The sequence below is a fragment of the Camelus dromedarius genome, chromosome 16, assembly GCF_036321535.1.
Source record: "Camelus dromedarius isolate mCamDro1 chromosome 16, mCamDro1.pat, whole genome shotgun sequence".
Lineage (NCBI taxonomy): Eukaryota > Metazoa > Chordata > Mammalia > Artiodactyla > Camelidae > Camelus > Camelus dromedarius.
The window spans coordinates 22,071,691-22,084,534 of NC_087451.1; the positions used below are offsets into that span (position 1 = coordinate 22,071,691).

General features: G+C 47.4%; 1 protein-coding gene across 1 annotated transcript in view; it reads left to right on the forward strand.

Annotated features, from left to right (window-relative positions):
* The window catches only part of DNAH9 (dynein axonemal heavy chain 9), a 273,515-nt gene that overhangs the window by 111,569 nt on the left and 149,102 nt on the right, over window positions 1-12,844 (forward strand). The window contains exons 29-31 of the mRNA XM_064495271.1: window positions 1,012-1,169; window positions 3,658-3,796; window positions 5,982-6,269. Coding sequence (XP_064351341.1) covers window positions 1,012-1,169; window positions 3,658-3,796; window positions 5,982-6,269 — 585 coding nt within the window. The remainder of the gene's footprint in view (window positions 1-1,011; window positions 1,170-3,657; window positions 3,797-5,981; window positions 6,270-12,844) is intronic.

Consider the following 12,844-nt stretch of genomic DNA (forward strand, 5'->3'; position numbering starts at 1 on the left):
GCTGGAAATGTTTAGAGACATTCTGGGGCCTGGCTGAACAAGTGAGCCCCTTCTGTCTTCCCCTCTTCCGTTGCTGAGCGTGCCTGCACACACTTTCCCAAAGCAGATGTGAAAGTAAATGGCTGGATTTCATTTCCGTCTCTCCTCCCACTGATGTGAGAATGACGTAGAATCTAGAGCCGAGGAGGTCAAGCTTCAGCTCAAATCCTCTCTGGCTCCAGACCACATTTAAGGAAAAGTCTGATCTCTTTAGAAAGGCACTGAGAGCCCCTGAGGGCCCGGCCCCTGCCCCCCTCGCTGCTGCGGCTTTCACTCCCACGCCCGCAGGAGGTGCTGTGGAGGCGGAGACCCGCCCGGAGGGGCCCGGAGGGGTTAACCACGATGAGGAGCGCCCTGCGACGGTGGTGGTCACGTTAACAGTTTCCACGTTAGCTGTTCTTTAAGCGTTTTCTGTGTGCTAAGCTTTATCTCATTTACTCCTTAGAGCAAGCCCAGCAGGTAGGTTCTTTCTCTTGCGTGGCGGCCAAGAGCTCAGGCTCCAGAATCCCTGTGTTGGATTCAAATGCAGGCTCGAGCACTTGGCGGCTGTGTAGGGAGGAGCAAACTACTCCACCTCCTGGTGCTTCCATTTCTTCCTAGAGAAAGAGGGCTGGTGGTACCATAGTGCCCCCTCAGGATCGTAGCGAGGAGAGAAGGAGTGAATACATGAATGTGCTCGGGACAGCGGTCAGTGCTCGTACACCTCACTTACTACTGCAGAGGGACCGGCGCTCAGAGAGTTGTGGGCTGTTCACCCCCAACCCCTTAGCCGCTGCGTGATCGACAGAGATATGGGGACATGCACCCAGTGCCCGTCAATAAGGGGTCCAGGGCGCCGTCCCCACACCTGTCCCTCCAGGAAAGAGGCCCCGGAGCAAGTGTGCGTATTGTGTGTGACCGTGGGCTCCCAGCTTTCGCTCCCACCTGCCCCTGAAACGTGGTGGGTGCATTTTCCCCTGACTCGTTCACCAGGTGAAAAGCATTCAAGATGCGATTCGATATAAGAAGCAGCGGTTCAACTTCCTTGGGGAGGAGATTAGCCTGAACCCTTCTGTGGGCATCTTCATCACCATGAATCCGGGCTACGCCGGCCGCACGGAACTCCCGGAAAACCTCAAGGCTCTGTTCAGGTGAGCGTCCACTCTGCCCCATGCAAGGGCCCCGAAGAGAAGCTTCTTGTATTTTTGCCACTGAAAATGTATGACGTATATATTAAAAGAAATGTGAGATATATAAAAAAGTAGATTTTAGAAAACCATGTTTAACACCATCACTAGTAAAATTATTTTTGTTTAATTGTGCTCTGTTCTTCTTTACAGGCGTATAAAGTCATGCATTTGTAGTCTACGTTTGTGGTCTGCACACAGTTTTTTTTATTGTTTTGCTTTTTCATTTAGTAGTCTATCATACCCCAGTCATAAATAGTTTCTTTTTCTGTGAGAAGTCTTAAGAAATCTCATTTCATGACTGCATTTTATTCTATCAAGTGCATGGTCCACAATGTAATTAACTAGTCACTCATAGTTAAATGTTAAGACTGTTTCTAACTTCTAAAATAAATGTATGCATCATGCTATAATATACGTAAGTATTTTTCCTGTATGCATGATTATTTTCTTTGGCTGGCTTCCCAGGAGTGGAATCACTGTGTTAACAGGGAGGAACGTTTTTGAGGCTCTTGTGCACATTGCCAAATTACTTTCTACAAAGAGCGGTGCCGAGTTACACTCCCAGGAGCAATGCATGAGCGCACCTTTTCTATTTTACTTTTGCCACCAGTAGATATTGCCATGTTTTAAAATCTTCTTTATTGTGATAAAAAAACACAAATGCATCTCCTAGCAGGGGCTAGAGTCTCCATTCTTTTTTTTTTCCCCCTCGGAATAAGAGAAGTCAGCTCAACAAAGAGAAAACTGAAAGATGCTTCATGGCTTCTGATTGCCTGCCTACCTGAGAGAGAGATGACAAGGCTGTTTGTCACATCTTTGGACTGAGACCCAGTGCTCTCTGTCTGGGGACATGGAGGCCAAGGAGGCCACTGGAAAGCTCCCTGCATCTTCCAGCCCCTCCGTTTTCCCTGCTCCAGGGGTGGTGTTTTATCTCCTCCTTCAGGCAGGAGGAGTCTTAACCAAGACCTTGTCAAAATGTCAGCAGGCCGTGTGAACCAGTGCCACAGAATATTGTAGTGCTCATTCAGTAAGCCCTGTGTCACGAACGGTACTGGACAGGGGTTATCACCCTGATAAGAATGATTCCTTCCGTTTTTTTCCCCTCCACTTAAAGGGAACACATATCCATAGAAGAAAGTTTGGGGAGAGGGGAACAGAAAAGTACTTGGAAAAATGATAAGTACAAATACCTCCTTTTACCTTTAACTCTCACAAAAACTCTTATGAGGTGGCTACTTACGAGGACCCCCGGTATTGCGAGAAAGCAGATTCAGCGCACGGCCCAGGGGAGTCACCCTAGTCCTCGGGGTGGCTCATAACCCAGCTAGTTAGTGGCTGAACCGGAGTGTGAACCCCAGAGGATGAGCTCAGGCAGGCCAACTCCAGACTCTGCCCCTCTCCCTCCCAGGGCTGTCATCCAGAGGGAGGCAGTGCGACCCTTTGGCACCTTCCCTCCAATATTGTGTGGGCAGAGTTCTTTTTCAAACTTGGGATCAGACTCTGTATAGTTGAGTACCCCGCCTTCATTAATTAACGTCTTCCCACGTCACTCAGTAGTTTTTCTTCTACAGCATCATTTTTCATGGCTTCGTTGCACTTTGTTGTGTGGGTGCATATTTAACCCTATTTCAGGTGGCAAAATAATTTGGAGAATCCAAGTATTTGGTTGCTCCTTTGAATTTGAATACAGCGTAAAATAATATAAAGGGAAAAAATTTACTTGAATGATATGTTTTTGAAAATTTTATATCAGTGTAGGGAAAATGCAATTTAAAAGACGTAACAATGTTGGGCTCTTATTACGTCCCTAATGAATTAATCTTAAAATTAAGTATTTTTAAAATTAAATGTTTCTAGAGCCAGTCACTGTAAATCCTTATCTATAGACAAAAATCCCCTTCTGTAGTCTCATGTTTGGCATTTTGTGGCAAGGTGGGGTTAATAGGTGGCTACTTCAGACGTCAGCATTAGGTATGTACATTTGTACCCAAGTTGCTGAGTGTCTCTTCTTGGAGGAGACAAGTTTTGAGGATGAGAAATATATTTTCATTTTCTTGTAGATACCAAGAGAGACTCAATTCTTCAACTTTAGCCCCTAGGCTATTATAGAAGACCACTAATCTGTAATCTACTCATTGCCAAGGGTTTACGAGTCTGTGCCTCTTGTGTCAGGCACACTGGACTCAAGTGACAAGACTTGAATTACAGCCCCAACTCTGTCCCTGTCTGCTAACATCCCCCATCATCTTAAGCAAGAGAGCTCCCCCCCTTTATCCTCAGTTCACTGGTCTTTAAACTGAAAGTCTTTGGTGGAGCAATTGCTGAGGTCTCAGTTTTTACCCTCACAGGTGCCTCTGGCCCTGATCTCAGCTAGTGTCTCTTGTCTTACAAGCCCCCCGCAACCGTGTGGCTGGGAGGCTGTCTCAGCCCTCTGTCTCCCTGCCCGCAGGCCTTGTGCGATGGTTGTTCCAGACTTCGAGTTGATCTGTGAAATCATGCTGGTGGCAGAAGGATTCATCGAAGCACGGTTATTAGCCAGGAAGTTCATCACCCTTTACCGGTTGTGCAAAGAGCTTCTCTCCAAACAGGTGCACCCCCTAGTGAGCCCGGGCGACCAGTCATGCGTGATTGACCCAGCTGGGGACGCGTTCTGGGGCCAAGGTGTTAGGGAAACATTAGAACCTTCTCATAAAGAAGTTCTGGAAACTTCTAGTATCAAGATTCGTATTCATTTTCTTAACCCAGCATTAAAAAAAATACTATTTGGCCACAAAACTCCATTTTTTAGTAGAATACGTAACAACACCTCACAGATTACTGGCGTCCCATGAGAAACATTGCGGTGGCAATGACGGTCCTTGGAGGGAGTGGTCTCTGTCTGAGGAAACATAGGGTGGGGGAAGGTTGGGAAGAGAGAGTTAGGCGTTAAGGGGCCCCACACTGCTCGTGGCTGCTGGTCCTTGAATGTGGCTCCTGCCCAGGGCAGGCGCCCTAGCCAGAAGAGCACCCTGCAGGATGCTCATGAACCCCCGAGGCTTATGCCGTAGATGGATAATTTCTTGGTGTCAAGTTCAGCCAGTGGAGCCTCCTGGGCGGCTGCTCCCGGTGCGTTTCTCTTCCTTTGCGGTTCTTTCAAGTGGACCGCAACCCAGGCGCTCTCCGCCAGGTGAAGTCTGTCCAATATGGATTAAAAAACACACACACAACAACGGCTCCTGTTTCCTCCGTACCTCCCACGCCCCCGCTCGCTGCGTCCTCTCTCTAGGCTCTCGACCACCGTAGGCTTCCGGCCCAGTGACTCACTCTTCTGACTCGATCCCAAACCTCTCTTTTGAACTCTGAGCCTGTATATACAGTGGTCTGTGCCACATGCTCCCCGGCTGCCTAAAACACACCTCCAACTGAGCATCTGAAGCTGGTGGTCCTGCCAGCCCCACCCCAGGCCCACTTCTGTGTCAGGGCTTCAGCGGAACGATCGTTTAGTCACTCGCCAATTCTGGAACCCTGGGAGTTATCCTTGCCACCGCCCTCTTCCTCAGCCTCACGTCTAGTCATGGATGAAATACAGTTCATTCTACCCTGTGGATGTTTCTCAAATACATCTCATTTTCCTTCTACCACTTTTGTCCCAAGCACCCATGTCTCTTGCTTAAACCCTGGGAACTTCTCCCCACTGGTTTCTCCACCTCTGCTCTAGTCCTTTGAATCTGTCTTTTAGCCACTAGCTGGAGGGGTCATTTAAAAATGCTCCTCCCTGTAAAGACCAGCATCCTTGTCACTCCCGCAAAGGACTGTGTGTGGCTCTGTCTCCTGCCCGCTCCCGCAGCTTCAGGTCACAGCCCTCTCCCAACAGGGCTCCTGCCTACGTTCAGTGTACACTGAAGACGGGGGACGTGGTGGCTGTACCTGGACTAAGGGTCAGACTTCCCTGAAGGAACAGTATGAAGGAAGACCTGAGGGAGTAGAAGTCAGTGAAGCGCAGACGGGAGAGAAGTGCAGTCAAGGCCAGAAGGAACAGGATGGCCACGGGCTCAGGGGTGGGGAGACAGTGTCCGGTGTTGCCGCCAGTCCCTTGTCTTCACTGCTCACTGAGTTGCCCTTTGTAGCATGTGTCACAACTCTTAAGTAACTGTCTGCTGTGAAGCAAGTAGCGGAGCTGGGACTTGAACCCAGGGCCGTCCGAGTTCCGAGTCTATGCTCTGAGCTGTACACCCACACCCCCCAGCCCCCCACACTGCTCCGAGCCCTGAGTTCAGCTGTGCAGTCGTATGGGCCACTCTCCCCTGGAGTCTGCTGTCAGCACTTGTGACCCATGGGTTCCACTTTTGACAAGAATTTGAAGGAACTACTTTTTAAATTCCTTTCCTCGGAGAGTTTGAAGACCTCCGAAGAGGAGCATGTAAGGTCAGCCTCAGCCGCCTCTGAGAGCTAACACGTCTCCCTCCTTGATAACCCTTGCACCCTCTGAATGATCAAGGAGTAGCCAGAGTCAGTTTGAAAGCGGTTCTGTGTAATCTCCCGACCCTGCCGGAGCCGTCTGTATGTTCTGTGTCTGCTTTGTTGTCATGGCAGCTGGAAAAGTAACTGAGCCAGACTAGGAGCTAGGGTCCCGGGATCATGAGCTCCTGTGTCGCTGAATCCTTCCCTTTGCCTCTGCCTTGGCCTCAGAAGTGACCTGGTGCTGATGGGACACTAATTCTGCAGACACTGGCCCGAGCCCGTGGCGTCCTGCGTCCCAGCAGCTCCAGTCTCACCCTCGCTGCCTTCCCACAGGATCACTATGACTGGGGCCTGAGAGCCATCAAGTCCGTGCTGGTGGTGGCAGGGTCCCTGAAGCGAGGAGACCCTGACCGGCCCGAGGACCAGGTCCTGATGCGCTCGTTGAGAGACTTCAACATCCCCAAGATCGTGACCAACGACATGCCAGTGTTCCTGGGCCTGATCGGAGACCTGTTTCCCGCCCTGGATGTCCCTCGGAGGAGAGACCTCAACTTCGAGGCTCTGGTTAGGAAGGCGGTAGTGGATCTGAAGCTCCAGGCTGAGGACAACTTTGTGCTCAAGGTAAACGGGGTTTTCCCTCCCAAGGTTTCCTTGTCTCTAAATTCTTGGACAGTGAGTTACACTTCATTCTTAATTCACAGCGTTACTTTAGATGCCCAGTTACTCACCTACTTTGTGATAGCTCAGAGCATTTCCATAGCTCTTTACTGGGACTCCCACAGCGTGGGGTGGGCAGGGAGGAATGCAAGCGAAGCACAGGGCCCCTGCGGCCAAGGGGTTCAACACTAACGGGAGGCTGGGCCAGGGGCTCTGCTGCAGCACGCGCTCCTTTCCTGTGAGTTACTGCGCTCACGGTTATGCGGGAATGCCAGCGGTGTAATGTGGAAGCCGTGTGGGCTCACACGCCTTCGTCTGAGCTGCTGAATGCTCTGAAGTGATCTTTTTACAAGCTTTTTATAATTGAAGAAATGCCTTAGGGTGGTAGGCAGAATAATGCCTCCCCTAGGCCCCATCAAATATGTCCACACCCTAATCCCCACAGCCTGGATGTATTACATTACACGGCAAGGTCACAATGGCATTAAGGCGACTAGTCAGGCGACTGGGATGTGGGCAGATGATCCTGGTCTATCCAGATGGCCCAGCAGAATCATGACACCCTTTCCAAGTGAAAGAGGGAGGCAAGAGAGTGTCACAGCGACGCCATGGAGGAAGACTCAACCAGCCACTGCTGGCTTGGAGGATGGAGGGAGGGGCCATGAGCCAGGGAATGTGGGCAGCCCCTGGAAGCTAGAAAAGGCAAGAAAAGCAATCCCCCTCACCCTCAAGCTTTCAGAAGGAACCAGCCCTCAATGCCTTGATTTGAGTCCAGTAAGACCCATTTTGGACTTCTGCCCACCTAAACTGTAAGATAATAAATTTGTGGTGTTTTAAGCCGTTAAGTCTGCAGTAACTTGTTACAGCAGCAATAGAAAATGAATACATTTAGCAACAGATAGAGACTCTAAGAGAAAACCTTCAGACTTCCCTGCAAGTGTATCTAGTTTGTGGCAATAGGAACCGTGGTGGTTCTGGTTTTCTGGGGAGGCTCAGGGTAAGTGAAGTCACTTCCTCGTGTGTTAAGACAGTGGATTAATGAAGAAGGCTCTACATACATCAGCTCTTCAGTTGTGATTAAAATGGTCTTCATTAGAAATTAACATACCCATGATCTTCCTCTTGGAAGAAGCATAAGCCCTCCGCAGGTTTAAGGCTTCACGGGATAGATGCACAGGAGGCGGACAGCAAGCTCGCCGGCGACTCAGCTGCGCTAGCATCTGTGCTGGGGTCAGGGCGCATCGTTGAGTTTTTAGGGTCTGGGTACAACGTTCCGTAACCTTTGAGCAGTCTGCACCAATCTTGTTTTTCCATAAGTCTTATTTTTACTGAGCAGCTTTGCAGAGGGTAACGTTTTTAGGGTGCACATACATTGTCACAGTAGAAGGGCCTGCACACAAATAACTCGACCTTGTAACAGGATGTGGCAGGTGCCACAAAAGAGGGTCCTGGGGCCCAGGGACATGGACAAAATTTTTTTTCCTGTGCAGAAGTATCCTTAGGAATCCCATGAACCTCACCTTAAGGTTCACAAGCAGTTTTGTTTTCTGTATCACATCTGATCCCCACCCTCCCTGAGGCTGAGGCCGATGAGGCACTTTACAGATGGGGGCACTGGGCCGCCTGCCGGTACTTCTCCGGGATACAACACTCAGCTGCTTCACAGGAGAGAACGTGCTCCTCCCTGAGGAACGACAGGCGATGGGGTGGGGAGGGCTGGTTCCTTCTACTCCATTCCAGGAGGTGCTTCTAGCATGTGGTACGTGCATTGGTTGAGATTAAGGCCTGGTTCCATATAAGCAGAGTTGCACGTTGGTGTCTGCTTTCCCTTTGAGTCCATTTTATGGAAGAGAGCAAAGCATCAGCTGGTCCCTTGCAGCTGTGATTGGCTTTGCCCATGGGCCCATCCCCACCCCAGCCTCTTTCCTCTCGAGTCAGGGGGTAGATTCTTTAGAGGCAGCGATAGGCAGGAGGGCCTCGAGGTAGAGGGAAGGGAGTCAGCTAGGGGTAGATGGGGACACATACAGAGATTGTCCAAACCACAGCAAGAAGTCCAGTGTCGCTAGAGAAAAAGGTGCTGGGGTCAGGGAGGAGGAGGGCAGTAGGACTCAAATGATAATTCAGAACCAGAATATAGAGGGCTTCGGATGCCAGACTGAGGGGCTTCCTCTTAAAGGGTCTGATCCTGCCAGGCACCCTCACTCCAGAGGTGAGTTAGGTCCGATGAGGCCCCGATGATGCAGTGCACTGGGGCTGATGTCTTAGAATTAGGACAGTCCACGTCTTCCAGACTCCCTGGGAGTCTGCTGAGGCAGTATGCCCCTCCTTCCCCATTTTCTGAATTTTTCTTCCCACTCAGAAACTCACCCTTTCTCTCTGTTTACTTGTCAGTTGGCCCACGTTCTCTTTTCTTCTTTATCTTCCCTTGTTCCCATGGCCACTTTGTGCTCCTCTGATGAGACGGAAGCTCTCTGTTAAAGCTCCTGGAACAGACGATGCTTCCTTCCCACTTCCGTCTGCACTGTCCGCTTGAACTTCTGAAAGTCAGCTCATCCAAATCCTAGGGAGGCTCTGCTTTAAGAAAGTATCCTGCGATAATACAAACTCTTTTTCAAGAAAAAGGAATAAGCCCATAGAGGTGTGAAAACTGGGAAGGGGCTATCACAGCACACTTCTGGAAAGATGGAAAGAGGATGGGGGTGGCTGACAGATCAAGCAGAGCAGAGGGCTGCAGGCCTCCATTGGCTTAGAAAGGGCTTTAGGGCCAAAGGAGCCGAGAGTGCCAAGGAGAGCCCTGGAGAAGCTCCGGGCTTGGAGTTGGTAGTGAAGTGGGGCAGGGAGGAGAACGAGAACTGAAAACAGCCAGAAGGGGAAACAGTACGTCTGTTTACCTTGTAATGTTGCCAGTTGGCTCCCCACACTCTTCTCCCAGCTCCCCCTTCTCGTCCCAGATTCCCAAGAATGCAGGCCGTGCACGGCCAGGCATTTAACCTGCAGCCAAAAAGAAAACTCCAAGGGAGTTTGATCAGCTCTTTGGGAGAAAACTGTGACTGCTCTAGGGGTTTAGAGTCCATCCATTCTATTTGGGTCCCTTGGCCTGAAGGCCAGCACCTGGTCACTCACCCACAATGAAGGGCAAAACAAAGGCCCAGATCTGACCACGTGTACAGAGCTCCCTCTAAGTCCTCCTTCCCTGGAAAGAGACCTGCATATTCAGCCGCAGACAGCACCCATCCCAGCCTCCTAGGAAACACAATGCAGCTCTTCATTTAAACTCAAGGCTCACCAGATACTGGAGGAAACCAACAATACAAGCGATTAAGACAGACCTACAGACACCCACACACAAATGCGCGTATACACGCAGCAGCTGTCTCCAGTGGAAATAAGGACAAGAACATTTTGAAAGTCTTAATTAATATTCTTAAAGAAAATAAAATGAGATCCTAAAATAAGAATGAGATGCTATTTTAAAAAATTAAAAGGACTACTGGAGAATTGTAAAGAGCTCTTTGAAATGTGAGATTGTATCATTGATAACACACAAAATTCAATGAGAGGACTGGAAGGAAAAGTCAAGGAAATTGCTTAAGATGAAACTATATGTATGTGTGTATATAAAATACATATATATGTGTATATTTTATTTTTTTTATACATGGAGGGTTGATCTAGGTTGAGCAGCGTGTTACCAATGGGAATTAAAGAAAGAACTTGCAGAAACAGAACTGGAGACAGCTGTGTCCAGATTGGATGGGCTCAGTCAGCGCTGAACAGAGTGGATTTAAGTGGACTTACACAAAGATTTCAGAAGTCAAGGGCCAAGAGAAAAAAAAAATCTGAGTTTCCTCGTTGGGTGACAGGTTGAGGAGGTAGTACAGTTGACCCAGGGAAGGAACGAAATTCAGGATGACAGCAAGCCTCTCGTCAGTGATAACAGATGCAAGAGGTCAAGGAAACCATTCCTTCAAAGTCCTGAGGGAAGATGATCTCAAAACTAGTTCTGTACCAAATTATCATTCAAGATATTTTCAAAGAGTTACAAATTTTACTTCTTATGCACCCTATTTGAATAAGTTACTTAAGGACATACTACAGCAAAGCAGGGATGAAAAACAAGAAAAATGTCCTGGGATTGAAAAATTCAAGAGTCAAAAAAAAGAAGTCCTGGAATTTAAGCTGTCAGCAGACCTGGAAAGCAGTCAGTCCAAATCAAGGCAGGAAGTCCATGGTCTCTAAGAAAAAAGACCTCAAAAATAGACATATTCAAAGGAAGAATAGATAAATAAGATGAAATTTCTTATGTGTTTTATTGAACTTCTCAGTTATGGGAACTAAGGCATATGTCTTTTTTCTTTTAACAAAGAAAAAAGAAAGCAATTAAAAACACCAAGAGAAAAAAGTCATGGTCCAAATTTTTTCTAAATAGTAAATGTGACCCTGATATTGATCAATATATGGATTATAAGGAGAGAGTATCTATTTGACCTTGGAATGATGCTTAGAACACCCTCTGCCAGTTCATGACACAAGCCCACAGTGAGCATGATGGATTCCAGGCAACTGCTTTCTTCTGTAGTGAAAAATATCTACAATCAAAAAAAAAAAAAAACAAAACAAAACATGTAAGCCACTATTGGTCTTCAACTCGTAGAATCATGGAAAATATAGAAGGTCTAAATATAAGTACAGAACAGAATGTAAATATTAACAAACATGGCAATGTAAAAGTGTAATGCGTCTTGCAGAAGATGGGAGGAGGAAAAGAGAAGAAAAGGTAAAAGGAACTGTCAAAAATTAATGGATTCATAACAGTCAGAGTAGAAACAACCCACTCATCCGTTGATAAATGGATAAACAAAATGTGATATACCTATGCAATGGAATTTTATTCAGATGTAAAGAAGAATGAAGTCCTGGTACACGCTAAGCCTTGAAAGCATTGTAAATAAAAGAGGTCCTTCACAAAATACCACATATTCTTTGACTCTGTTCTTCTGAAATGCCTAGAATAGTCAAATTTATAGAGGCAGAATGTATATCGGGGGTTGCATTGGACTGAGGGAAAGGTGGGGGTGGGGACGGGCTACTAATGGGTACGGCTTTTCCTTTTGGGGTGATGAAAATGTTCCAAAATTGGATAGTGGTGATGGCTGTGCAATCCTGTGAATATGCTAAAAGCGACTGGAAAAGGTGAATTTTATGGTATGTGCATTATATCCCAATACAACAGCTGTTGAAGTGAATAAAAAGAAGTTGATGGAACTAGAAAGCAATTTTAAGTCTTTCTAGTATCAGGGAATCAGTCACTAGTTGTTCATGAAAAAAAAAATCTAGGAATATAATACAATGTCCATTCAATGGCCAGAGTACCATCCTTCGCCACCACCTCTCCTAGGCCCCTCCCTTCCTCTACCTCCTCCTCCTTCCTCATTTCTTTGTTAATGCAGTGCCCTCGGGCCAGTTTCATGCTTGAAATCTTCCAAATGCTTTCTGTTGTACTTAGAATAAAGTTTCCAGAATCCGTTTCTGCGTATCTGCGGCCTGCTTACCTCCCTTACCCTGCTCCCCACTCCCTCTTCCTTTTCTGCTCTTTGAGCCCTCCAAGCTTGCTGCTGAGCTTAGGGCTTCTGCACTCACTGTCACTCCACCAGCAACACTCAACCACCGCTCTTCACATTCCTGGCTCTTTTCCATTCGTGTATTAGCTTAGCTGTCAGCTCCTCAGAGACCCTTCCCGACCACTTTCCTCATTTTTATCTGGCTCCTGCAGTAAGTCCCTGCAAGTTGAAAACAAAAGCCAGGACAGAGAATCCCTTTTGGGTGATTGGGTTCTGAATCAGAGGAACAGCAACAGCTTGGGATAGGGAAGAGAAAAATATCGGTGCTGTGGAAAACAAAGCTCAGTATCTCAATAAATGATCCTTCCACAGTGGAAGCCAATCATCTTGCTCCCCAAACAGCCGTTTCTCTGCTACCTTTATATTGAGCTTAGCGGTACCACTCTCCTCCTATGCCCTGGCTACACAATTCTAGAATTCTCTTTAACACTCAGTTCACATACGTTTTTAAAAATAAAGGAATCATTTTTAATGCTTTTTTAAAATGTAGAATAAATAAAATGTATGGGGAAAAACTTTCTATTGTCCCACTGCCCTGCCAGCATTTCAGTACATTTCTTCTTCTTCAGATCGCTTTCCTTAGCTATTAAGGGTCTTATAGTATAAAATTTGAAGAAACTTGACCTACGGTGAAGTTCAAATGTTTTAGCTCATGACATACAAGACTTTTCCTAATCCAGCCTTTCCAGCCATCCTTTATATTTTCAGCAAATATTTCTTCAGCCCTTGATTTGTATCAGATTCTCTGCTAGACACTAGAAACAGAGAAATAAAAACCCAGTTCTGCCTGCCTTCAAGGGGCTGATCATCTAATAGGCAGACAGAAAAGTAACCATTGCAACACTGATATGTGCTAGGAGGTAGGATGTCGATACGGGACACCTACCCCGCACTAAGGATGTCTGGGAGCCGGCCGAA